The sequence below is a fragment of the Stenella coeruleoalba genome (genome assembly GCF_951394435.1).
Source record: "Stenella coeruleoalba genome assembly, chromosome: 1".
NCBI classification, from domain to species: Eukaryota; Metazoa; Chordata; class Mammalia; order Artiodactyla; family Delphinidae; genus Stenella; species Stenella coeruleoalba.
Window position 1 is genome coordinate 27,580,502 of NC_137169.1, and position 27,551 is coordinate 27,608,052.

General features: G+C 52.3%; 2 protein-coding genes across 4 annotated transcripts; both read left to right on the forward strand.

The window, feature by feature from the left end:
• Window positions 1-4,520: 4,520 nt before the first annotated feature.
• Window positions 4,521-9,505, forward strand: GJB3 (gap junction protein beta 3). 2 transcript variants are annotated; one of them, XM_079930408.1, is made up of 2 exons: window positions 4,521-4,600; window positions 7,808-9,505. In XM_079930408.1, exon 2 carries the CDS (start codon window positions 7,842-7,844, stop codon window positions 8,652-8,654), a length of 813 nt encoding a protein of 270 aa, XP_079786534.1. In that variant the 5' UTR covers window positions 4,521-4,600; window positions 7,808-7,841; the 3' UTR covers window positions 8,655-9,505. The 2 variants fall into 2 exon arrangements, with proteins under 2 accessions (XP_079786534.1, XP_079786533.1); XM_079930407.1 differs by lacking the exon at window positions 4,521-4,600 and adding an exon at window positions 4,837-4,951.
• A 6,691-nt stretch (window positions 9,506-16,196) lies between these two features.
• On the forward strand, window positions 16,197-18,872 carry GJA4 (gap junction protein alpha 4). 2 transcript variants are annotated; one of them, XM_079922300.1, is made up of 3 exons: window positions 16,197-16,269; window positions 17,087-17,233; window positions 17,372-18,872. In XM_079922300.1, the coding sequence occupies exon 3, from the start codon at window positions 17,389-17,391 to the stop codon at window positions 18,388-18,390; it is 1,002 nt and encodes a 333-aa protein (XP_079778426.1). In that variant the 5' UTR covers window positions 16,197-16,269; window positions 17,087-17,233; window positions 17,372-17,388; the 3' UTR covers window positions 18,391-18,872. The 2 variants fall into 2 exon arrangements, with proteins under 2 accessions (XP_079778426.1, XP_079778425.1); XM_079922299.1 differs by lacking the exon at window positions 17,087-17,233 and having other exon boundaries at window positions 16,203-16,269.
• The last annotated feature ends 8,679 nt before the right edge of the window (window positions 18,873-27,551 follow it).

The window sequence follows — 27,551 nt, forward strand, 5'->3', positions numbered from 1 at the left end:
GGGATGTCTTGGAAGGAAAGCAACGTTCTAGCCCAGATCCTGGGGCATCTCTTCCTACCCACAGCCCCAGACACACTGCAGCAGGACTGGAAAGGCCCCATGCTTCCGCCAACCTGCTTTCCAGAGGATTCTGCCTGCCCCATCTCTGTGCTCAAAGGTAGAAAGGGCCTTCAGGCCCAGGAGAGGGCCCAGGTCCCTGCCGTGTGTGCACACACACACACACACAAACACAAGAAAATTCCAGCAGGAGAGGGAAGCCCTTGCCCGAGGCCTGGGCAGAGTTTCAGACACAGGGGCTCTTGCCTGGCAGCAAGACCAGCTGGGCCAAGGCCTGAGCAGGAAGAACACAGTGGCAGGCTTCAGGCCTGCTGCCCCAGAGAGCAGGTGCAGGCCCTGAGGGGAGTGGGGTGGCCGGGGCAGCTGCTAAGCCCTGGTGCAACACAGCCCTGCCCTGAGGCGGGAGGATGGCCTAGATGGCCTCCCACATACTCGCCTGCTCAGGAAGCAGAAACTCGGAGTGGGCCAACAGGGCCTGGGGGTCCTCAGAGCCTCTTCCTGGAATGGGGACTCTTCCAGCTCACTCCAGAAAAAGCAAAGGCCGGCTGCTGGGGGCGCTGCCTGATGTCAGGAATGAGTGGTGGCATCTGGCAAGGTCGGAGTGATAGGGAAACCGTGCACCTCAGACTGGGACTCGTGAACCCACGTGCCGGGACTCGAACCCAGACAAAACCCACAGTCTTCCAACTGAGATCACACACCTGGTTTCAGGACTTAATGAAGCTCAGGTTTTTGATGTCTCATGGCAGAAAGAATTCAGTGAGAGACAAAGTGATAGGTAAGAAGTGGATTTATTTTGAGAGAAACACACTCCACAGAGTGTGGGCCATCTCAGAAGGCGGGGGGGGGGGGGGGGGGTGCAGCCTTGGGAGAAACTCACTCCACAGACAGAGTGTGGGCCATCTCAGAAAGGGAGAAAGGCACCAGGGTATGGGGTTGTCAGTTTTTATAGGGGTGGGTGATTTCATAGGCTGAGTGGGAGGAGTATTCCAGCTATTTCAGGAAGGGGCGGGGATTTCCAGGAATTGGGCCACCGCCTACTTTTTGATCCTTATGGTCGGCCTTGGAACTGTCATGGCGCCTGTGGGTGTGTCATTTAGTGTGCTGACGTGTTACAGTGAGCATATCCTGAGGCTCGAGGTCTAGTGTAAGTAGACTTGTCCGCCATCTTGGACCCATTTGGTTCTAATCAGTTTATGTCATGGCCTCAGGCTATGTCATCCTTTCACATGTTGTGCCCTGCCCCCTTCCCTCCTGTTTCACTAGGACCTGGGCAATCAAATCACCTGGTCACCAGAGCACATTCACCCAACCACACACACAGCCTGACATGCACACAACCTCACAAAACCCTAGCAGCCACTTCCACGAGCATGCACGTTCACAACCACGCACACCAACCATACACACCTATGCCTCATGCTACCCCCTCGACCCCCAGCTACCCAACCCCACACGGTAACAGACAGTCCTCACACACAACCTTATGCGCGCCCAACTTTTACTTTACAAATAGGAACTGATGTCTACAACCAGTGAGCTCCCTACTCTCCTGGAAATAATTTCAAATACTGTTCTGAAGAGTGACTGCTGAGGAAGTGGGTGAGGTCTCTTCAGGTGGGGTGACCAGGGAATACCCCGGTGGGAAGGTGAGACGTGAATAAGGAGGAAGAACCTGCCAGCTGAAGCGCAGTCCAGGCAAAGGGAACAGCAAATGCAAAGCCCAGAAGGCTGGACACAACATGGACTGAACATGCTGTTTGTGGAACAGAAAGCAGGCCAGTGTGACTGGGGAGCAGTGATCAAGGGGACGTGTGATGGGAGGTGAGGCAGGACTAGGTCACTTGGGGTTCTGTAGGGCAATGTCAGGAGAGTGGGTGCCAGGATAAAATAGGCGAGGGACATGATCTGATTTACATCATTAAAGCACTAGTTTAGCTAGAAGGAACCATGGGAGAAAAACTTTTTCCAGTTGTCAGAGGGGGGGAAGGCATTTCTAATTAAGACCAATCCTAGAGGCCATAAAAGATAAGATTGATACACTTGACTACGTAAAAAAATGTTTAATTCTGCAAAGCAAAACCCCCATAAGCAAAGTCAAAATACAAGTGTCAAACTTGGAGGGGAGGGTGAAATCCTTGTTATTTGCATCATAGACACAGGGTATATTTCTTTAATATGTAAAGAGCCCCTAAGAAATCAATAATTTTAAAAAGGCAACCACCCAACAGAAAAATGGGCAAAAGCAAAAGACAGTTCACAGAAAAAGAAACACAAGTGGCCCTTAAGTGTATGAAAATATGCTGATTCTCGCTCATAATAAAAGAAATGCAAAATAAAATATAATGAGATACCACTGGCAAAGATAAGGTTTGCTAATGCTCTGTATTGGCAAGAATATGGGGAAACACACACTTTATGTCTGATGGTAGCATAAACTGATACATCTATGGAGGGGATTTGGCAATATCTATCAAAACTTTAAATGAGCATACTTTAACCCCAAAATTCCACTTCTAAGAATATATCTTATAGATACAATTTTAAAAAAATGTGTTCAGTGATACTTATCCAAGTGTATTTCTTGCAATGATGTTTACAACAGAAAGAAATACAAGATTGAAAACACCCTTAATTTTCATCAATATGGGAGTGATTAAATATATTATAGTACCTATGCTATTCAGCTGTTTTTGTTTGTTTTAAGAGACAGCTCCCCATCTACTAAGGGGAAAATGAAATACTATTCAAGCATTAAAAAAAAAATGAGATAACTCTATATCTACTGATAGAGGAAATGTCCTATATTTTGTTACGTGAAAGGACATGAAAGTAGCCAAGTACAGAACCATGTACACAGCACACCTCCATAGGGTAAATGGAAAAATAAATACCTACAGAGTCGAATACGCAGTTGATCTCAGGAAGGAAAAACCAGTAACTGGAAACCGAGTGGTCAGGTGGGCAGCCCTGATACATAGTCTGGTGTTCAGGGAGAAGCACTAGAAATGTGGGACTCAGCAGCCAATGGATAGTACTGGAAACCCGAGGACTGGATGAGCTCACCCAGGAGAGAAGAGGCTGAGACCAGGATGTGAGGCCTCCGAGGTACAAGGAAACCAGGAGTGGGGCGTCAAGGAAGCCAAGAGAAGAAAGTGTTTTGAGAGGGAAGGAGCAGTCAGCTGTGTCAGGTACTTCCGAAGGTGCAGGAGGAGGACAGAGACATTACTGTCGTTTTTAGCACCCTTGATAGGGCTGTCTTTAGTTACATGGTTGGGTGAAAACATTGTTCAACGGGTTGAAGGCTGACTAGGAGGTGAGGAAGTGGGGAACGGGTTTTGCTCTGAAATGCAGCAGAGCCGGAGAAGGTAAGGTGCAGGTGGCAGTCATGGACACCCCACAGGACACCATCATACTCACACATAGTCCCACACTGACACATGCACAGAAGCACCCGGCCCACCCCAGCACTGGTCAGTCTCAGCAATGATTTTCAAAGTAAAAGATGGCCTCTGCCCTGTGGCTTTGCCCTATCCAGAAACTCAGCATGGCTGAGGCCTCCAGAGCCAGCTCTGCTCCTTATTATCTGTGTGACCCAGGGCAAGTCACACAACCTCTCTGGCTTTCTCACTCATAAAAGTGAGAAGGATTGTACCTTCCTCATCTGGCACTGTGATGATGAAATAAAGCCTGCTGGACAGTGCAGGGACCAAAGATGTCTCTGAGCCCCCAATGCAGTGTTAGTTTTCTACCAGAAGTAGTAGGTAGGGTGATGGTGTAATTGATCTTTCCAAGTTTGGAGTTACTTTTGAGAGTAAACGGGGATGCTGTTAATTACACCAGGGCCACAGGCATAAACCAGTACAGTCCTGGGAAGATGCCACGTATAATCACCCTTCAGCTAGCAACATCATCTCTGTCCAGACAGGGAGTGCTCAGGCCCTTTGGTGACTAAGACACCAGGACTCCCCGGGAGGCTGGAAACCCTGGGGGTTCCCCGACCAGGCTGCGGCCCCGGGGCTCTCTCATTACGTTCCTAGTCGTGGCACACTAGTAAATAAGACAAAGCGTCCTTGCCTTCAGAGCCCAGCCCAGCCCGGCCCAACCGCAGGCCCCGCCTCCCTCCGCAGGAGGTCTAAAGCGCAGCCTCCGCTCCTTCACTTCTCTCTTACTCCCGCCCCACACCGCACATGGGATTTGCCCCCTGCAGTAACTCCAGGCAACGGCCTCTCCCCATCCGGCCCTCACCCCTGGACGAAGGATCCCCCCATCTCCTTTCCAGGCGCAGTGCCCCTTCCTGCTGCGGGCACAGGGTCTGCCCCCCAACCTGCCCCCCACTTCTCCAAAGTGAGCCTGAGCCACGCATTCCAGGACGCGGAGCCTGAGCCACGCACCTACGCAGGGAGGGCAGCCTCCGGGAGTGGTCGAGACCAAGCGCCAGGCGGGGACAGTGACCCGCAGGGCGCGGACACAGTACCCGTGGTAACGTACGTGGGCTAGTCCTGATTGCAGTCCGTCCGGGGACCACTTGACACTTAACCAGGTTAGAGCCCTTCATGCTCCGAATCTCATCGGACCCTTTGCCACAGCCCTGCCCAGGGCCACAGATGCCCCCGTTTCACACATGAAGAAGAAGCCCAGGCTCAGACGGGCGTCAAGCCCGGGAGAAGGTTGCCGGGGGAACGAGTGACAGTGTCTGGACTAAAACCCGACCCTCTGCGGCGGGCGGCTCCAGAGCTCCTCCCCTGACCCTCCCTCCTCCACGCCGCCCCCGGCGTTGCCTGCCGCCACGCGCCTCGCCGCCACTGCAGAGACGCGGCTCCGGTCCCGCTCGCCTCCGCTGCGGGCCTCGAGGACGCGGGGTCCCGGCCCCCCGCTGGCCGCGCCGCTGCTGGTGAGTGCGGGGCGCCTCCCCACCCCGCGCCCACGGCCGCTGAGCGCTCCCCGGCGACCCCGGGCGGGGCGGGGCGGGGGCTTGATCCTGCCTTCGGGCCAGGCTGAGACTGGCAGGTGAGGGGATGGGAGGAGGTCGAGGGAACTAGACCCACCCCACTCCCCACCTGCCTTCTCACCCCTCGGTTCTGGGCGGGGAGGGGGCTCCAGCTGCTGAAGGTTCCCGGACAACCCCCTCCCCCATCGGCAGGCTCCCAAGCTGCCTGGAATGGACGGAAACTTGGTGCTGGTGAAGGCTGGGGTGGGGGGTGGAGAGGGGAGGGGAGTTCTGCCCCGAGGAGGGGGCCGGCCGGCACTGTGGAGTGGCGGTGAAAGCTGGGCGCGCCTTGGTCCCGGGGCAGGGGAAAAGCGGATAGCTGGGAGCTGCTGCTGGGGGGCCGCATGGGGGGCCAGATCCGGCTCCACCAGTCCCGAGCCTGGGCTTGGAGGGAAATTCTTTGCCGGTGAGTCGCGTCCCTAGGGTGTGTTTGACAGGACTGGGCAGACAGGACTGGAAGGTGGAAGGTGGGGGCCCAGGAGGGGGCAGCCCCCAGGTGGGCCGCCCTGAGAAGGCTCAGGTGGAAGCACCTGTCAGGGCCCTTCTCCTCCGGGGCTGGCAGACAGGGTTCCAACCTCCACTCCAGTCTTCTTGAACTCTCGCCAGGTGAGTGCCACGCTGGGGAAGGAATGGCCTTTTACTACTCTTACCACAGCTCAAGAAAGTAGGAATTATTTCTCTTTAGAGATAAGGAAGGAAGGTCAAAGAGATTAGGAGAAATTGGAAGTCACCCAGGTAGAAGGGGTAGAGCTGAGGCTTGAATCCAGATGTGACTCCACGCTCAATACACATCCCACTCCCCAAAGGACAGGTCTTAGAAGGAGCTGAGTTGAGGCAGACACTTTTTTTTTTATTCTAAGTATGTTACTGTATGCTGCTGCCAGTGCATATAAAATAAGCACCCTTGTGAAACAGAAGTTCATGAAAATTCAGAGAGGTAGAGGATTAAACAAATACTTTAATTCCCACTGGTAATTAAATTCCGGGGAGAAAATAAAGGGGACAGGAGCAGAGTGACTGGGAGGGCAGGGGCTTCCAGGTCCAGGGTAATCTAGGGTGGCCTCTAAGAAGAGGATGTTTTAGCAGAGGCCTCAGTAATGAGAAGGATGCAGCCATGCAAGTTTCTGGAGGAAGAGCATTCTAGGCAGCAGGAATAATTACAAAGCCCCAGAGGCCCCCATTGCGGCCTGAGCAGAGAGGCAGGTGGAGAGTGTAGGGGAGTAGGGCAAGAATGTAGAAACTGGGGTTTTATTCTCAGTGTAGTGGAAGCTAGTAGAAAGTTTTAAACAAGGGCGTGACATGATTCAATTTAATGGACTCTGCGGGCATAGGAGCAGACACTTGAAGGCCAGCCAGGAAGCTTTGGTAATAATACCAGCAAGGGTGATGGTGATTTGGAGCAGGGGGTGGTGGTGGAGGGGTGAGAAGTGGTGATGCAGGGGTGGACCCTCAGTCAGCATGCATGCTCAGAGTCACAGAGCGGCTCCAGGAGCACTCACATGTGCACACAAGCCCACACGTACACACGGAGAGGCACATGCTCCCAACACCCTTTGCAGCATGTAGACACTAGGTGCACTCAGGCAGACCCACCTGTCCACACCCTCTGAGTCATTCCAGGACTAGGAGGAGGATGTGTGATCTGGGGACCTGAACAAAGCATGACTCCCCACCACAAAGCTCCGGCATCCCGGATTGCTGGTGTGTCTGGGGCTCCCTCAGGTCCTGGCACAGGGAAGGAGGGTGTCCCTAGATTTTTCCTGGATCTGGTGTCCCCAGGAACCAGACCATTACCCTCTCCATGTGCCTCCCCCTGCAACCTGAACTGGTCTCCCAACTTCACCACCCACTGCCTGTGGGACCTTGGGGAGATTATTTCCCCTCTCCAAGCTCCAGTTTCTTATCTGGGGTTCATCACCCCAACTTCACAGGATGATAGCGAGGCATCAACGAGGTAAGTTTTGAGAAGCTGGTCTGGGGCAGGCATCCAGCAGAGAAATGGAGAGCAGGCGGTGGACAGCCCAGCCTTGAATTCAATTCTAGTTTTAATTTTTTTTTTTTTTTTTTGCGGTACACGGGCCTCTTACTGTTGTGGCCTCTCCTGTTGCGGAGCACAGGCTCCGGACGCGCAGGCTCAGCGGCCATGGCTCACAGGCCCAGCCACTCTGCAGCATGTGGGATCTTCCCGGATTGGGGCACGAACCCGTGTCCCCTGCATCGGCAGGTGGACTCTCAACCACTGCGCCACCAGGGAAGCCCCAATTCTAGTTTTAAATGAGTGACTTGACCGCTCCAGATTTCACAATGGATAGCCAGCATTTATTGAGCACTTACTGTGTACTGAGTGCTTTGCAATCCTTTTCTCATTTGATTATCAGTTTCTTCATCTGTCAATGAGAAGCATAATAGTGTCTACCTCCCAAGGTCCTTATAAGGATTAAATGAGATCCAGCACATAAAGTATTTAGCTCCTTGCCTGGCTCGTTGTAAATGCTCAATAAATAATAACTGTTATTATCAGCAAATGCACATTCCCTTCCTTCCGGCATATAGCTCTGTGACTTTGGGCAGGTTACTTAGCCTCTCTGTGCCCGTTTCCTCTCTGTAGCTTAGGAAGAATAACAGTCCTGATCTCATAGGGTCGTTGGGATGATCAAACGAATCCATCCACATAGAGAACTCAGAACAGCGCCTGGCACATAGTAAATGCTCTGTAAATGTCATCTACCCGTTGTCAGACCGGTTTTCCCATCCTGTCAGGCGGGCACGGCCCACAGCGCCCCCACCAGGCACCATGGACTGGAAGACGCTCCAGGCCCTACTGAGCGGGGTGAACAAGTACTCCACAGCCTTCGGACGCATCTGGCTGTCGGTGGTGTTCGTCTTCCGCGTGCTGGTGTACGTGGTGGCTGCAGAGCGCGTGTGGGGGGACGAGCAGAAGGACTTTGACTGCAACACTAAGCAGCCAGGCTGCACCAACGTCTGCTACGACGAGTTCTTCCCCATCTCCAACATCCGCCTCTGGGCCCTGCAGCTCATCTTCGTCACGTGCCCGTCGCTGCTGGTCATCCTGCACGTGGCCTACCGCGAGGAGCGGGAGAGGCGGCACCGCGAGAAACACGGCGACCAGTGTGCCAAGCTGTACGACAACGCGGGCAAGAAGCACGGTGGCCTCTGGTGGACCTACCTGTTCAGCCTCATCTTCAAGCTCCTCATCGAATTCCTCTTCCTCTACTTGCTGCACACTCTCTGGTACGGCTTCAGCATGCCCCGCCTGGTCCAGTGCGCCAACGTGGCCCCCTGCCCCAACATCGTGGACTGCTACATCGCCCGGCCCACCGAGAAGAAGCTCTTCACCTACTTCATGGTGGGCGCCTCCGCCGTCTGCATCGTGCTCACCTTCTGCGAGATCTGCTACCTCATCTTCCACAGGGTCGTGCGAAGCCTTCCCAGAAAGAGCGGCCTCCGGGGCCGCGGCCCCCCGTCCTCCGCCAGCCAGGCCTCCACCTGCCGCTGCCACCACAAGCTGGTGGAGGCCGGGGAGTTGGGCCCGGATTCCAGCGACGACAAGCTACGTGCTTCGGCACCCAACATGACCCCCATCTGACCACGGGCTGGGGAGCGATCCTGGGCTGCCCGTGGGGACAGGCAGGGAGGTATTGTGCCGGTGGAGGGGTCCTCCCGGGGCTGGGGGACCCCACTCTGAATTCACTACACTATTCAGTTTCACCTTTAGTAGATTGTTTTGAGCGCTGGGCACTGTGCTGTCCGTCTGGTATAGGTCACACCACAGGCCCACTGGCAGCCCTCCTGGGAGAAAGACAAGCAAATTAACTACTGCCTGCAAGGGGACACTTAGAGGACTCCGCTGGGCTTCACCTAAGCCAGGAGGGGATGATGGGGAGAGGCTTCCCTGAGGGAGGAATGTTTAAGAGAGGTGAGAAGTGCTTCCTAGCACACAAAAGCAGCTGCAGAGGCCTGGAGGCCACAAGAGGAAAGATGCTTGCCCTGGGTCTGGTGAGATGTACCAGACCAAAGGGAATCTTCATTCCTTCGGGAGAAGCACCCAGATTCCTGGGATGGAAAGGAAGTATCCTCCCAGCAGTGGAGGTCTGGAGGCTGCGAGTGAGCCTGGGAAGAGGAGGGGTAAGCTCTGGTGACACCAACCCCGGCTTGAGACACCCAGAGATCCTCTGGGTCACCACTGCCCTTTGGGAACCCGCCCCCCCATCTTATTCCTCCACCCTCAGGCAGCTTTGCTCCCATCTTCCTCCCACAAGTGTACTCAGTCTGTTGCCAGCCTTTCAGACCCTACTCTCAGGGACTTGAGGTGGATGTGCTGATAGGAACATCCCCGAGGCAATTTCTTTGAAATCAATAAAGGCTGTCTTTTATACAGGTTGACTCTCTTCTTTTCTCCCACACTCCCACCCACAAGACCCTGAGGGCAGAGAAGGTAGCCCCTCAGAAGGGGAGAGAGCTCCATGGCTTGAGCTGAATTTAGGCTGGGGCTGGGGTTGACCCAGGAGGGATCTGGGGCGGAACCTACACATATACATGCTGTGATTGTAGATGTGGTCACAAGAGGGCGCTGTGCTCCCTCTAACAGCAGCGCTAGCCCTTCATAGTGAGGCCCTGCCCTGAGCACACAGTCACAGCCCTCTGGTTGCAGACAAACCACACTCCTTCCTCCTTTGTAACCCAGTCACTGCCATCCACAACGTGCACCCCACCCTGTGTACACAAAATCCCTGTTATTCATACTGTCACTCCTGTATGCTCACAACAGGCTCCTCTAAAGGCATGAAGCCCCAGCCTCACCCAAGCGCTATCCAGCTCCTTCCACTTTCCCTGAGCATTTTCTCCACCCCAGGCCCCTGGCAGACATGAGGACTGCACAGGGGAACAGGACCTGAGCCCAAGGAGCTCAGAGCCTGGGGGAGACAGAGACACACTCATCTCCTGCACTAACCAACCCCAGGTGGATCCCAGCCCCACTCCCAGCACTGTGTGATGACCTGAAATTTCAGGAACACCAACATCCAAGCCAGGACAGGATGGAAAGCAAAAGGGGGTGCAAGACTATACTCACGCAGAGGAACATTTAGTAACTATCAAAGCCAAGGCCAGGAGGCAGTGAGCCAAGAGCCAGTGCAGGCAGGGAAAGGACGGGTCATTGCGTCAACAGGACAGGCTGGGGTTCACCTTTGCTCTCACGTGTGGTCGTTACTGTGGTGGATAAGCCAGCCAAGTTTAAAGGGCCCGGGCCGGGCTGACACTCACCTCCCAGGTTAAATCATAGCTTAACCACTTCATGACCACAGCTTCACCATGCTGCACCTTGGACAGGCTTTCAGAACCTCAGTCTTGTCATCAATACAATGGGAATTTTATCGGTCAGGGTCTCAACAGGAAACAGATGGCACATTCAAACCAAGGAACTTCAAAGAGTCTCCTTGAGGGACTGTTTTTGAAGGTATAGGCATGCTGAAGGAAACCCATAAAAGGTACCCTGGGGCTAGTACCAGGGTAGCAATGGACGGGTTGCCACACAAAGGCTGCAAGGAGGCATCCAACCGCAGCAATCAAGTAAGTACCATGACTTCACTCTACCACCTCCTACCCACCTGCCAGTGGCTCCCACTGACCCAACACAACCAGAAACCAGAGGGCACAGAAGCCTATTGAGACGGTCAGTACGGGTCAGCCTCCCAGCGCACAGAGCAGATCTGAGGGGCAAAAGGAACATATTCAGCCCAGCACTCAGGACAGTATCCACTCCTAGGATTGTTGCAGAGATAAAAGGAGACAGTGTCATAACATGTTAGTTCAGCGCTAACATATCCAGTAAATATCCATGCACAACCATGCTTAGGAAAGTCTCTGCCTGCTGCCCAGGCCATCTGGTGTGTCAGTCCCAGCTTGGAGTGGATGGTTGCCAAGGTCCCAGGGAGGGCTGATCGCTACCTATTTGCTGTCTTGCATTCCAGCACCTTCCAGGATGGTTCCCACTGCCTGGATAAGGATGGCTTTGAGGTCAGAGCAACCAGAGAACAACATCAGCTATCCCAGCAGGGACTGAGCCTCCAGTCCTGGTCCCGCTTCTCCAAGCTGCGGGCCAGGACCCCAGATGAGGGAATATTCCAGCTCTAAGCATCCCACATTTGGCCTGAGAGCTGTCCCCAGCAGTGCCGCTCACGCTTTCCATCCAGCATGTATTGAGCTACTGTTCACCATGGAGAGTCCCCAGCACACATCTCATGTCCCCTGGTCTTCTCTTATGAGGGTACACACCTCTACCTCCTCTTCCCCCAACCACGTGAGGAGTCACTGCAAGCTTCCTTCGATAGTGCTTATGATTACGATTTAGATTTCATATACACACTTTCGAGTCCACATCTACTTCATGATGCGACAGCCACCCTGCAGCCCAAGGCAAATAGATTATTTTGTATTCATCACCCTGATCCAAGCCCCTTGGTAGGGACTAAATGTTTGTGTCTCCCCCAAAATTCATATGTTGAAACGCTAACTTCCAGTGTGATGTTATTAAAAGCTGGGGCCTTTGGGAAGTGGGCTCATGAGGATGGATTTGTGCTCTTATGAGAAGAGACACGAGGGGGATGGTCTTTCTCTCTCTGCCATGTGAAAACATACTCAGAAGACAGCCCGATATAAACCAGGAAAAGGGCCTTCACCAAGAACCCAACCAGGCTGGCACCCTGATCTTGGACTTCCAGCCTCCAGGACTATGAGAAATAAAGTTCTGTTGTTTAAGCCACCCAGTCTGTAGTATTTTTACAGCAGTCCGAGCTGAGACACCTGCATCATCTATCACCTGGCTCACTGCAATAATCTCCCTGCTTCCTGCTCCAACTCTGGGAAGCAGATGCTGCAAAAGAGAGGGGTGCAAAGGGCCTGCTGGGGAGGAACACCTGTGAATGGAAAGGGGAGGAAGCAGGACCGAGTGACAAGACCCGTTCGTGGGAGCTCTGTGTCCGTTACACAAAGATGGTCACATTGGATGGAAATGGCTGGGCCCTTGACCACGCTTGGCTCAGCCATTGCCTGGGGCCACCCCAAGCAGAGCCTGGCCACCTGCACAGCTGAAGCAGACCTGGAGACTGTCAGCTGGCCAGACTCCGCACAGCTGGGCAGCGAGTCCTCCGTTGAAGGGGGAGATCTGCATCCACCACCCACTCCCACAGTCTATTCCCAGCACAGCAGCCAGGGTGATGCCATAAAACCTGAATCAGGCCATGTCACTCCTCTGCCCCAAACCTCCAAAGGCATCTCACACTGGCCTTTAGGGGCCTCCAAGACCTGCCCCACCTGTTGCCTTTCTGAACCCTCATCTCTTCTCCTTGCTGACCTCACTCAGTCACGCTGACCTCCTTGCTCTCCCTCAGGCAGGAAACACCAGGCATATTTCTGCCTCAGGGCCTTTGCACTCTCTCTCCCTCTGCCTGGAATGTGCTTTCCTCCTGAGAGCCACAGGGGTCCCTCCCTTCCTTCAGGGCCTGCATCAAAGGTCAGCTGCTTCATGAGAATTTCTCCCTTCTTCTCTTCAAAAATGAAACCACCACCTCCTGCGCCCTCATCCTCCTTTCCTGCTTTACTCTCCACCTAACAGGTATCACCAGCTAACACATTCTATATTTTGTCTGTCTCCCTCTGGCTAGAATGTAAAGCCCACAAGACAGGGAGTTTTGTTATCGCTGGTTCCTGGTTGATCTCCAGTGTCTAGGACAGCAGCACCAGGCAGTGCTCAGCGCTCAGTAAATAATTTGTTGAATTCATAAATTCGTATATGAGCCTGGGGCCCTGCTAGGTGCTGGGCATGTAAACAGGACTCAGCTGCCTGCCCTCAAGGGGCTCACAGACTAATAGGGGAGGGGGTAAAGACAAGTAAACAGTGCACCCTGGATGGGGAGAAGGGAAATGGGGATGGTTTCATGTGTATAGAGTTTCAGTTTTGCAAGATGAAAATGCTCTGGAGATCTGTCGCACAACATTGTGAATAAATGTAACACGACTAAACAGCGCACCCAGGGGCAGTAGGTGAGCCGCTGAGAACGTAAAGGCTCATCTAATCCAGAGGAGGCCAGCAAGGGGACTTCTGGGGGAAGGGACGTGGAGCAAAGTCCTGAACGACTGTAGGGCTGAGCATGTGAGGGTGCCCCAGCCAGAGGGGACAGCACGGACAAAGGCCAGAGTCAAGTACGGCTGGATCACTGAGTGAAAGGGGAAGAGGGAGGAGGCTGGAGAGGTGCTTGAGGCCAGGAGGCAAAGGAGAGCCACAGAAGGGTTCTAAGCAGGGCAGCGTGTGGTCTGATTTCTGGGGAAGGGTGGGGCTGGGCTGGAAGCCAGGAGACCAGTTGGGAGGCCACTGAGATGGTGGCCTAAACAGGGTCACCTAAACAGTGGGAACAGGCCTAAACAGTGGGAACAGAGGGAGGTGTGGGGGTCTAAGGATGTCTCCCAGGTGGAATGGCCAGGCTGTGGGATTGTCTTGGCCGACCCTGGCTCATCCTTTCCAGGAAGGGGAGGGATCATTCAAACTCTAACCTCCAGAGCCCCTAAGGAAGGGGTGAGGGTGAGGGCAGCTCCTCCCTCCTTCCCAGTAGCTGGGATCACAAAGGCTTTGGGAGGGCCTGGGCCCAGCCACAGGAGAGGAACTCTGGGAGCAGAAGCTGTAGTGGGGGTGTGGTGAGAACCCGCCTCCAGGGACCTCGGTTCTCATGCCCTCAGGGGTCAGAATTTCGTGGGCTCCTCGTCAGCTTTGGAAATCCAGGAGGCTCAGCTCATCATGGCCCTGAGGGACAGTCCTGGAAGGGGAAGCTAGCTCAGCCTCCTGAAGTTGAGGTCTGGGCTGAGCCCACCACACTTGCTGCCCCAGAGGTCCTCCTGCGAGGGCTGAAGGCAGGAGCCTGGGGCACCCACCCTGGGGCACCAGGAATCCAAAGATTGAATCCTGTTGTGGAGGAACACAGGCCTTTCTGACACCGGCCCCAGGCCTTGGACCCCACCTGCCACATTCCCTTTCCTTAGCTGCCCTATCCTTCACCAACATTCTGACCCCAGCTCCCTCCCTTTCAGCCCTTTCTGCTCCCACCAAGACCAACCCACTGACCCTTTTTGTCACAAAAATGTTTGTTACGTTTTTAGCCACCATCCATTGGAAAACTTCCTGTGTACTAATATTATGCTATGTGCTTTGATTGGATTTCCCATCAGCCCGATACAGTAGAAACTATTACCTCCCCAATCTATAGAGGAAAAAACTGAGGCACAGGGGTTTAAGCAACGTGCCTAAGGGCACAGAGATAAACAGAAAAGTCTCAACTTCTAGGCCCTACTGCCTCTCCCACCAAGGCCGGTGAAGCCTCGGGACGTCGCGGCCCCCAGTCCTTGGGCCTTTGCTCACGCTGTTCTTCTGCCTCGAATGCTCTCCCCCCAGCCCCCATCTGGCTGACGAAAGCAAGTTTCACATATTGCAGTATGGGAAAATCATTCTGGCTTGTACATGAGTTAATTCGAATTTTATGCTAACTAAAACAGCCTGTTTGTGACCTATCAAACCTACGTTGTTCATCTGCTTTAATTATTAAAGAAAAGGGTGCATTGACCAGAAGTAAAGAACGTTCATGTTAAAAATAAAGATCACAACATGCCTCCCTTCCTGGGACGCCCGTGCCGCTACTCCTCCGATGATGACTCCCTTCCCAGGTGCCAAGGCCGTACTGACTCACTGTGCGCTGCTGAGCTGTGCTTTTTGGGGGTTTGGGGTTTTCTGGGTTTTGCTTTTCTTGAAACCTTGAAGGAATGTATCCCTGACTTGTCTGATGTTCTTTGTTCTGACGAGATATAAACTGTGCTGAAAACCACGCTTCTCCAGAGCAGTTCCTCAGAGTTCTGAGAGGCTGGCTCCTGGACAAGAATCCTCAGTGTGGCCCAAATAGAACTCTTTTCTATTCCTGCTATAGATTGTTGATTGTGTCCATCACCGTGGCTAGCGCAGGCTCCTCCAGGAAACGCTCCTAACCAAGTCCCTCTGAGTCTGGTAGTTCTCAGGAGAACTCTGTGCATCTGCTCTAACCCCAGGGCTGATACGCTCAGCTCCTGCCTTCTGCTCCAGCCAGTGGGAGCCCCAGGCCAGAGACCACATCTGGCTGGTTTGTGGTGAAGTCCCCAGCTCCACATACAGTGCCTGCAGCACACGAGTGTTCACACACAGGATGATGCCTGAATGAGCAATGGCAGGCTCTGCCCACCCCTAATTCCTTGGGATGTCTCCCCCCACCCCGTATTTAGAGGCATGAGAACGGGATCCAAGCTAAAGGTCGGGAGAGTCCCCGCCAGCCATCCCCTCCCCAGTCTCACGTGGTCCACGGGCACTTCTTAGTGCCCTCTGATTGTGTAGCCTGCCCAGGAGTGGGGATGTTTGAGAATTCTGCAAGAACAGGGGCTGGGTAGAGACCCCAGCTCCACCACAGACGCCAGGGAGGGCAGATTAGAACCCCTCTCTCCCAGTGTGGTTCCCCATGCCCTAACGAGTCTTGATTACCCAGTGTGGCTTTCCTGGTGACCGCAGGGCACCACAGTTTCCCCTCCAGAATGTGGCTTTGTCCCGGGGGGGGGGGGCACTGCGGGGGGCACCCCGTGGCCACCCCACAAATGAGGGGTCTTCTCCCTTCTCACCAAGGGGTCAAGGAGATGTCCTTCCCTAGAGGCCCCCTCACCCTCATCCCCACCCGCCCATCTCTCACAGCCTCTCAGGCCAGTTGCCTGAGATCAGAAAGTTCTGGCTGCAATCCTTTCAAATGTAGCCACCCTGGGAAACTCACAACCCCGAAACCCCCTCCGCGAGAACCTGTTCCACAGCCAAGGAAGCTGAGGCTGGGAGAGTCTGTCGGCCTGAAGACCTCGGAGGGCAGACATGGAAAGCAGCGGTTTCTCATCCTCTTCCCTTTCGACCCCCAGCGCCACCTCCCGGGCCCCTTCCTTGAGTGTGGTTTCAGGGAGCCTGCACCTCCCGTCCCGCCCCCGCTCGGCTCGGAACAGCTCCCGCCGCCCTCCCGCCGCTTCCTGACCCCACCCCGCCCCGCGTGCTATTTAAGGCGCCCCCGCCGCCAGGCGCCGTCCAGCAGGCAGGGCTCCCACGGGCGCCGCTCCGGCCGACGCGCGTCCCCACTGCCACCTGGGCCGCCGGCAGGCAGGCGGTGAGTTGGGCTGGGGCGCCACCTGCCAGCTGACGAGCGGGCAGGGACAGGTTGCCACGTGCCAGGGGCTGAGGGTGGCTGCTGGGGGACCCACCGCGGCCGCGCTCACCCAGCCTGCTGGGCCAGCCTCTGCGCTAAGCCAGGCTCCTGCCTCCTTCGGTCGCATCCTTAGAACCCTTGTTAGTAGGAATAGTATCATTTCCATTTTACAGGAGAGGAGTGCTCAGAGGTCGTCACTTATCCAAGGTCCCAGTTTGTAGAAGAGTCAGGATTTGAACCCAGGCCTGGTGCCAGAGCCTGGCTCTAAACAGCTTTGCTGCTGGGGAGAAGCACCACCCCTGCCCCTTTCCCCTACCTTCCTCCCCCCACTCTCCCCGTGGTGTTCTGGGAACTTTGTGGCCTGTGCCTCCACCCTGCCATGACAATTCCTTTCAAGAGTCTAGAATTTGGCAGCGACAGCTTTGGCAGGGGGAGGGGATGGAGAAAGGGGACAGGATCAAGTGTCGGTACTTGAGCGGCAGGTGGTCAGTATCGCTGACAGGTGGAGCTAATGCAGGATGCTGCCTTGAGTGTCTAGCATGCCTTCACCCACCCCACCATAAACTCAGAGGTTAGAGTGAGGCCAGCTGGGTGAGAGCTGGTGGGGTGGGGAGTGGGGACCTGAGGCTTTCGGCCCCCTGAGAAGCTGAAGATATCACCACCACCACCCACTCCCCCACTGGCTGGGGGGGGACAGCCTGTCCTGGGCAAAAGGGAGGAGGGGCAAGGCACAGCTTTGTGACCTTGGATAAGTTCCTCAAATTCTCTATTCCCTTAGGCTCAGGAGCCTCACCTTGATCCAGACCTCCTTCGGCTGTGGTCACCCTGGGACTGCAGCTGGGAACAAGAGGGACACAGATGTGACTAGACAGGGACCCTAGCTGTACCCTTGCCAGAGCTTAGCAGTCATCATCCAAAGATCTGGGTATGAGTCCCTTCCCAGTCCCTTCCCCTCCTGGAGCTCAGTTTCCCTGTAGGTAAAATGGGTGTGGCCGGCCTCCCTGCAGGCTTGTTGCTAGGACAGCTGAGAAGGATGCTGACAGTGTCCTCTGTCTCCCTGCAGACGGAGGCCCAGGAGCCATGGGCGACTGGGGCTTCCTTGAGAAGCTGCTGGACCAGGTCCAGGAGCACTCGACCGTGGTGGGCAAGATCTGGCTGACGGTCCTTTTCATCTTCCGCATCCTCATCCTGGGCCTGGCTGGCGAGTCAGTGTGGGGCGACGAGCAGTCGGATTTCGAGTGTAACACGGCCCAGCCAGGCTGCACCAACGTCTGCTACGACCAGGCCTTCCCCATCTCCCACATCCGCTACTGGGTGCTGCAGTTCCTCTTCGTCAGCACGCCCACCCTGGTCTACCTGGGCCATGTCATTTACCTGTCTCGGCGCGAGGAGCGGCTGCGGCAGAAAGAAGGGGAGCTGCGGGCACTGCCGGCCAAGGACCCACGCGTGGAGCGGGCACTGGCAGCCATAGAGCGACAGATGGCCAAGATCTCGGTGGCGGAGGACGGTCACCTGCGGATCCGTGGGGCGCTGATGGGCACCTATGTGGCCAGCGTGCTCTGCAAGAGTGTGCTGGAGGCAGGCTTCCTGTACGGCCAGTGGCGTCTCTATGGCTGGACCATGGAGCCTGTGTTCGTGTGCCAGCGCTCTCCCTGCCCCTACCTCGTAGACTGCTTTGTCTCACGCCCCACGGAGAAGACTATCTTCATTATCTTCATGCTGGTGGTTGGACTCATCTCCCTGGTGCTCAACCTGCTGGAGCTGGCGTACCTGCTGTGCCGCTGCCTCAACCGGGGGATGAGGGCCCGGCAGAGCCAGGACACGCCCCCAGCCCAGGGCACCTCCTCGGAGCCTTATGCTGACCAGGTCTTCTTCTACCTCCCCATGGGTGAGGGGCCCTCATCCCCGCCATGCCCCACGTACAATGGGCTCTCGTCCAGTGAGCAGAACTGGGCCAACCTGACTACGGAGGAGAGGCTGGCTTCTTCCAGACCCCCCCTCTTCCTGGACCCGCCCCCCCAGAGTGGCCGGAAATCCCCCAGTCGCCCCAGCAGCTCTGCTTCCAAGAAACAGTATGTATAAGAGCCCGGGACGTCTTGCTGCCTTTAGTGCAAGACTCTGCAGAGATGACTGGGGCTGGGGAAGCAGGTGCTTGCTGGCCAGAAGGCCTCACTGCATGTTGTTCTTGAACACCTGGGGCCTTCCTGGTGACCAGAGGGCACCATAGTTTCCCCTCCAGAATGTGGCTTTGTCCCAGGCACAGACAGAGGCAGCTTGGGGTGCTCTTGGCCAAGGGTGTTTGGGCCCTGTGGTCTTTTTCACTGTGTTCAAAGGGACTCGGAGACAACTTCCTCCACCCCCACCCCCTGGAAGATTCACCTCTGCCCAGGTTGTCCACACACCCTGTCCTCACAGAAAAAGGCTGGTCGAGGCTGCTGGGTCAGCCTTGATCCCACACACAGACAGAGCCTGTGCTGGATCTGGCCCTGTCAAGGGGACTGGGGTCTTGTTCTCATCACTCCTTCCTAGTTCTGCTGTTTATCCTTCTAAAATAAACAGGACTTGGCCACAAGCGAGGTGTGTATTGATACTGTCATGATGTGCCTGGGGTGGGGGGGCAGCTGCTTTACCCAGGCTTCCTTTTTGGTCCTGCATAATCTGTCTTTGGCCTTAGCAATCCCAACACCAGGCAGCACCTTCAACCCTCAAACTCCTACATACTGCCTCTCAGCAGCTCTGAGTCCTAAACACTGCCTTTTGAAATGCCCCAGCACCAGCCCCCTCAACCTGCCCCTTAATCAGTGGCCAAAGCAGAGTCTGTCCCCATCCTGCCCCATGGCCATCCAGTGCCCCGGCCACGCTCCCAACTGCAGTGTGCTTCCTTACTGGACACTGCTCCCCACCCTGCCTGCATGCCAGCCAAGCCCTTCAGAGTCCAGCTCAAATGGGCCTGCACCCCTCGGTATTTGGGGAGGCAGGTCTAGATCACTTGCCCCCTCCTACCTTGGCCCTGTCTAGTCTGCCCACCAGAAGGAGCAACTCAAGGACCTGCATCGTAAATCCTCCCCATGCACCTAAAACTCACACAGTGAGAACAGACAATGGCAGTGTAGAGAGGTGGAAGGGACGGCCAGGGTCCAGTGGAGGAATCGAATCCTGCCTCTGAGTCACAAAGGTTGCAGGAAAAAAAAAATAAGCAATTGAACTAGATCTTGACAGATAAATAGGAGTCTGCTGGGGAGGGAAGAGGACACCTTGTTTGGACAGAAAACTGTGCAAAGGCATGGAGAAGGGGAACCGTTGGGGACTGAGGGGGTGCTTAGGGCCTGATGAGCCATCTAGGATGTGGGAAGTACAGCTGAGGATAAGCCCAGTGTTGGCAGAGTTGACGTGGAAGGTGACCCGGATGGAGGCAACACTCAGTGGCCCTCGGAGACAAGCTGTTGCCTGCTGGCTGTCCTCCCCTACCCAGGGAGATCTGGGGGTGGGGCTGGAGGAGGGGATGGGGTCCATCTCACGTGGCCACATGCTTCTCCTTGAGAACCATTATAGCGGGTGAACAACCTTCCCCTGTCCCATCAAGATAGGTCTTCAAGACACCAGCTCTGTATCCTTCACCCCAGAATTCACTCACTCACTGCTTACCCATCAAGTCTGAATGCTCGGCCTGATAAGTTACAGCCCTCACTCTTCCAGCTTTGGTTCCCATTGTTCCCTCTGAATCCCTGAGATCCAACCAGACCAGCCTCCTCACAGCTCCCCAGACTCACTGGGTATGTTCTCACCCTGCTCCTTTGCCAGCCTGGAGTGCCTCTTCCCCACACTTCCAAACCCCACCAGTCCTTTATACACTTCCGTACCCTGGAAAAGGCAGAGCCTGAAGCAGAAGAAAGAGTAAGATGAGTTTTGATGTTAGAGGGTCCTCAAATTAAATGCTGCCTGTAATACGTATAAAGCCATGTGGTCTTAAGTCAATCATTACACTTCTCCAAGTCTGAGTTTTCTCAGCTATAAAATGCAGATAATATTGCCTGCCTCACAGGTGCAAGAAATAAAAACAAGAGAAAGTATATGAGTGCACCTGGCTCCTAATGCCATGCAATAAAATTCAGCTCACCCTCTCCAGCAAGGCTATCATAGGTTCTTCCTCCTCTAGGAAGCCCTCCCCCACTTCTCCAGCCAGTCTCCAGTGATGATCTCTACCTTTCGGCAATCTGGATCACTGCTTGGTATGAGCCTATTTCATCTCCCCAGTGAGTCTCGAAGGACCGCCGGGGAGACGTTCTTCATTTACCATGGGCCTAGCCCTGCATTCAGTGTTTTTTTTTTTTTTTGTGGTACACAGGCCTCTTACCGTTGTGGCCTCTCCCGTTGTGGCCTCTCCCGTTGTGGAGCACAGGCTCCGGACACGCAGGCTCAGCGGCCATGGCTCACGGGCCCAGCCGCTCCGCGGCACGTGGGATCCTCCCGGACCGGGGCACAAACCCATGTCCCCTGCATCGGCAGGCGGACTCTCAACCCGCTGCACCACCAGGGAAGGCCCCTGCATTCACTTTGACTATAAAGTGAGGGATTAAGTTAGACTGGGCAGAAAGTAGACTGTTCATACGTTGGAAGGGCATAACTCCAGGAGGCTGAGGTCCCCTTCCCAGGGATTCTCCCCAAGCCAGGCTGAGAGGCCAGATCTGTGGGGTCAGAGGTTGGTCTCTTAGAGCCAACCCAACCTGGGGGCCCTGGGAGCCTGTGTTTCTGGTATCCCCTACCTGTCCTGGCTTGGAAAGCTGGGAGAAGACAGGTTTAGGTGAGTGAGGAGGGCGTCCATCCCCTCCCTCAAAGCTTACCCACTCTGAGCTTGGTGCTGGGACTTGGGCCTTTGGTAAGGCTGGGGTTGGGTCCTAGACTGGTGGCCACTCAAACACAAGGGCAAATGGACTGGGGGTTTAAGGATGAGGATAGTGTAGTGGGGACGGGACCACACAGATTAGGGCAGGGGCAGTGCGGTGAAGACTTATGAAATGAAGAGTGGCTCTAAGCCCCAGCCCACGCCTATTCACTTCCTAAAGCTGTCATAACAAAGTACCACAGACTGGGTGGCTCCAATGACAGAAATGTATTGTCTCACAGTTCTGGAGGCCAGAAGTCCAAGATCAAGGTGTCCACAGGGTTATTTCCTTCTGAGGGCTGTGAGGGAGAATCTGTTACATGCCTCTCTCCTGACTTACGATGGGTTGCTGGCAATACCTGGCACTCCTCAGCTTACAGAAGCATCACCCCCATCTCTGCCTTTATCTTCATATGGCATTCTCCCTGTGTGCCTGTCTGTCTCTAGGTCCAAATTTCTTCTTTTTATAAAGATACCATTCCTATTGGATTAGTGTCACCCTAATGGCTTCGTTTTAACTTGCTCGCCTCTGTAAAGATCCTGTTTCCATATGAAGTCACATTCTGAGTGGCTGGGGGTTAGCAATACCTTTTGGGGGCACACAATTCAACCCATACCACCACCCCATGGGCCCCACTTCACCTCCAAGCACTGGTGGAGGGGGGTCAAGGAGAAGGCTACTATATATTGTACTCAGGCATCTCCTTTCTGATGTGGCCTGGATGGAACACAGCAGATTCACATCTCACGTCTTCCATCACATTCTTCTTCCTCCCACCAGCCTATCCCTCGTCACCACCAAAATTCAAGTTGGTAACAGGCAACTCTTGGTCACAGAAAAAGCCATAGGAGGCTTGACTCCTACCTCCCCGCCCCCACCCCCTCACTTGACTGTGGTCCTTTCCCCTCTCTGGGCCTCAGTGTCACCACTGTGAAATGAAAGGATTGGATGAGAAACAGGCATGTGGCAACTAGGCATGAGGAGCATCGCAAGGAATAACTTGCCACTGATCATTGATCTGCAGCTCACAGCGATGTGCTATTTTTCAAGAATCAGAACAGATTCAAGGTTATTTCTATAAGGTCAATTCCAGTCACTTGAATCCACATTGCCTTCCTGAGTAGAAAAGAAAGGGATGGGGTTATGTGGAGGGCACTGGGAATTTTTCATAACCCAAGGTCATCTTATCTGCAGCCCATGGGAGCAGTGAACGTCATGGGCCACACATAAACAAGACAGAGAGCTCGTGGGCTGGGTGATGTCAAAACTTCTTCCCCATCTAACATGCTGGCTCACTGACCACTGGGTTGCTGACCTCATGAATTTACCACTGACCTCCAGTGCCTTGACTGGAGGTCCTTCATTTCCTTTTCACACTAACGTCAGCATGACTACTGATGTTTGCAGGAAGAGGAATTCATCTCAGGATTGTTGGAACTTCTTTTTCTACCTTACAGCTTCTCCCACCAGTCCTGGCTCAGACTGCAAGGGTCACATGAGGCTCAACAGTTCTGCCCTTCTCATCCAAGCCACACACAGATATAGCCACCAGGCTGGTCCTGAGCCTGCTTTTCTCCTATTCCTCCAGCTGACTCTGATTCCACAAGTCTCTGGCCAACCTGCAGTTAGTCTAGTTTCCTCTCAACATGTGCCACACTCCCCTGGGTGCTAGACATGATACTCCAGGTGGTCAGAATCCAGATTATCACCTCTCTTGTCTCAAAACTTCTACCTCTATTAATGCAACCTAGGGTTACATTAGCTTTTCTCTTTTCTTCTCTTTTTCATATATAGAATTTGGGGGGTATAACAAAGGTAATGCATGTTCATTATAGACAATGAGATCCCACCATCTTGGGGTAACAACTGATAATATTCAGAAGTAACTCCTTCCAGACTCTTCCATGCATATATTTAAATAAAATCGGAGTAAAGGTGTACCTATAATTTTGTATTCTGCTTTTTAAATTTTACATTAAATCATAAGGCTTTTCACCATGTTATCAAGTATCCTAGGAAACACCATTTAATGGCTTTATCATATGGCTTTATCATTATCTACTTAACCATGACCCTGATATTGGATTTTTAGAGTGTTTGCAACTAATTGTCCTCTATTATAAATTGTCCTGTGGGGCTTCCCTGGTGGCGCAGTGGTTGAGAGTTTGCCTGCCGATGCAGGGGACGTGGGTTCGTGCCCCGGTCCGGGAGGATCCCACGTGCCGCGGGGCGCCTGGGCCTGTGAGCCATGGCCGCTGAGCCTGCGCGTCCGGAGCCTGTGCTCGGCAACGGGAGGGGCCGCAGCAGTGAGAGGCCCGCGTACCGCAAAAAAAAAAAAAAAAAAAAAAAAAAAATTGTACTGTGATGTGAATGTACATAAGTTTTCCAAATTGCCTATTTCCTTAAAAGAAAGACATTCCAAGAAGTGAAATTACTGGGTCAAAAGGTATGAAATTTAAAATTTAAAAAATTTTTTAAATTTAGAAAAAAAAATTTTTTTAAAGAAGATGTTGCGGGTAGGATTTTATTAATTAATTAATTTATTTTTGCAGTGTTGGGTCTTCATTTCTGTGCGAGGGCTTTCTCTAGTTGTGGCAAGTGGGGGCCACTCTTCATCGTGGTTCGTGGGCCTCTCACTATCGCGGCCCCTCTTGTTGCGGAGCACAGGCTCCAGACGCGCAGGCTCAGTAGTTGTGACTCACGGGCCTAGTTGCTCCGCGGCACGTGGGATCCTCCCAGACCAGGGCTCGCACCCGTGTCCCCTGAATTAGCAGGCAGATTCTCAACCACTGTGCCACCAGGGAAGCCCAAAATTTTTTTTAATTTAATTTTTTTAATTAAAAAAATGTTTTTAATGGATTACTGATTATGAAAGTAATCCATTGTGAATGATTCAGAAATGCAGAAAAGCACAAGCAAATCATAAGTGAAGGCATCAGCTACCTCTGAGGGTGGAGAGAAGGTGGAGCTGAAAACAGGAGAGCTGACTGAAGGCGGTGGGCTCATGGGTCCCCTCCTCCATTCTGAGCAGCTAGGTGACCACCCTTCCCCTACCCTGTGGAGCGATGGGAGCTCGTTCTCTGGAGAGGATAGAACAGCGATGGACGGGGAAACACCACGCCGAGTAGAGGGTGGCAGCGCCATGAAGATCATGGAGGAATGAAGTGGAAATTTACATACTGAATGGCGAAGACGCTCAGCCATCTCCCCTGAGATGGCTCCCAGAGCGCTGGATGATAGATAAGACTATAAGACTGCAGGCAGGGAAGGCTCCTTGAGGAGGTGAGCTTCAGCACCTGAAAGGTGAGGAGGAAGGCTCCAGGGAAGAGATGGGGAATGGGGAAGAGCATCCTAGATAGAGGGAACAGCTGAAGAAGAAAGGACCTGACGAACAAAGGGGATCGACATATTCATTGTTCAGGATTATTTTAGATATGAAACAAGCTTCTTTCCAGTAAAAATGTCTTGTATATTCAATAGCATCATATGAAAGTGCCCGTTTCAAAGCACCCATGCTAGCACTATTAAAAATTTCAATTCCCATGTTTATTAATCAGAAAAAAATATATATCACCTTTCAATGCATAAGCCTTGATTACTAGTGAGCCTAAACATTTTAACACGTGCGTCTTTAATACATTTCTTCTGTGAATGTTTTTGCCCATTTTTCGCTCATGTTCTGGTGCTTTCTGATTAACTTGGGCAACCTCTTTACAGAGAGATTTCAACTCTTTATCTGGCATATTTATTATCTTTAAAATTTCACAGTGTGTGATTTTGTCCTTTTAAATTTCTATGTAGTCAAATTTGTCAATTTTTTCCTTTACAATATTTTTATACTTATACTGTTTCCCACTTTCTAAGACTATTTTTCCTCTTTGATATTTAATACTGTAACCTGTCTTGAAAATAATGAGACAAATAAATAATTATTGAATGAAATAAAGCATGAACAAATAAATTAATTTTAGCATACAATGTAAGCTGAGGTGCTAATTTTTCCCCCAATAATTAATGATTCCATCAGCACTTATTGAATAATCCTTCCCACACTAATTTGTGATATCAGCTTGACTGTATACTACCTTTTTATACATAAAACAGTCTATTTCTGGACTTCCTAAAATTATATTCCATCAACCTGTCAAATTATATGATACTACCACCCTTTTCATGAGTGTGCCTGTGTAACACATTTTAATGTCTGCTAGAATACATTCTCCCTTTATTGTTTTTACTTTTCTTGAGAATCTTGGAAGCCAGGTATATATTCTCGGGGCAGGTGTTTGAAAGAGTCTTCTAAGTGGAATCTGACAGACCCAAAAGAAAAGAGCTAAAGATACGGCACTAGATGTTCCCCAAGAAAACTGACAGCTAGATGGCCAAGCCCCACCCATTCACTCAGAGCAGCTTTTTAGTGACCCACTCTCAAATATGAGTGCGCAGCCAAGGATGTCAGGTATTCAAGGGAAGCGCCTTATGTGAAAGAGTCTGAAACAAACAATAAAGTTTTCTAGAGGAAATAGAGATTATGTATGGAGAATAAAACTTTTTTTAACTATCACTGCTTTCTTCAGAAAGATAAAACAGTGTATTGCATCCATGAAAAAAGAAGATGATGCTCTAAAGAAGAAATAAGGGACTTCCCTGGTGGCTCAGTGGTTAAGAATCCGCCTGCCAATGCGGGGAACACGGGTTCGAGCCCTGGTCCGGGAGGATCCCACATGCCGCAGAGCAACTAAGCCCGTGCGCCACAACTACTGAGCCTGCACTCTAGAGCCCGCAAACCAAAACTACTGGGACCGTGTGCAAACAACTACTGAAGCCTGCGCACCCTAGAGCCTGTGCTCCACAACAAGAGAAGCCACCGCAATGAGAAGCCGGCGCACCGCAACGAAGAGTAGCCCCCGCTCCCCGCAACTAGAGAAAGTCCGCGTGCAGCAACAAAGACCCAACGCAGCCAAAAAATAAATAAATTTTTTTAAAAATGAGTCTTTAAAAAGAAAAAGAAGAAGAAATATGCAGAGAATAACAACAAAATCAAGTTCTTGGAAAATGAAAAACATGAGAGCAGAATTGAAAACGTCAATAAACATTTTGGAAGATAGCTAGGCAATCACCCCAGAAAATAGAGTAAAAGACAAAGATATAGACATTACAAAAAAAAATTTTTTAAGTTAGAGGATCAGTACAGGAGGTCCAATTAACAGGAGTTCTAGAAAGGGGAAGAGGAAGAAAAAAAAAAGGAGTGGAAGTAATCAGAGAAAATCTTAGATTGAGAGGGCTACTAAGTGCCCAGATCAATGGACAATATAGGTCCACACCTCTGAAATTTTTCAAAATACCTGAGACAAAGAGATGAGCCTACAAGTTTCCAGAGAGGGAGAACACAGTCTCAAGAATCAGAATGGCATCACACTTTGCAGCAATCCTCAAGGCTACAAGAAAATGGATCAAAGCCTTCAAAATTCTGAGTAAAGTGATTTGCAACAGAAATTCTATATCCAGGACAATGATCAACTAAAGCAGACTACGTGCTCTGCAATTGTTTTAACAGCATGATTCCCTGAAGGTTTGAACAAACTTGCCTGTAAAGCCAGTTGGATTCAATGCCTTCTCTATGTCATTCTTTAAAAATTTTTTCACTGTCACTCAGTGACTATTTGTCTACTCAGATTTTCTTCTCCATGAATCTTAGTAATTTATATTTTCCCACAAAAAAATTTTTGCCTATTTGATTGTTTGAGCAGACTTTTGTCATCAGACCATATATTCTCACTTTGCTTACACTTCAACTAAAAGCCTTAGTAAAATTGTTCCTTGGCTTCTTTGTGTGCCATGTGGAGACGTTTCATAATCAGGGTCATGCTAGTTTGGTAAAATATAACTGGAAAGCTTTCCAGATAAAACCCCCAAGCCATTTACATGTGGCCTGCCACTAAGCTATTACTAAGCATGAGCTTATGTAACTGGGAATTTGGGAATTAAAAATAACACATCTGACTTATATCTGTACCAGCGAAATTCCGTCATGTCCACTTCAGCCCATTGCTCCAACTGACAAGAACCATCCTCTTAAATCTGGACTCTTGTCATCCGGAATATTAGCCACTTCTAGCTTCCATAAATTGGATTTATTTTTCATCTGGCAAATCTGAGAGTTTAATGCAATTAAGTGGCCCTTCCTGGTGAAGACTATGTTTATTCCTGCATCTGTATGTTTGGGGTCTTTGTTAAGTGCAAACTGCTATTTCTAAAACGCATATTCCTTGCTCCATCCCACTCCACAGGTGGGGAGGCAGCAGAGCAAAGTATCACAGAGAACCTGAGTGTGTGGGGGGACCTGATTACCCAGGTCAC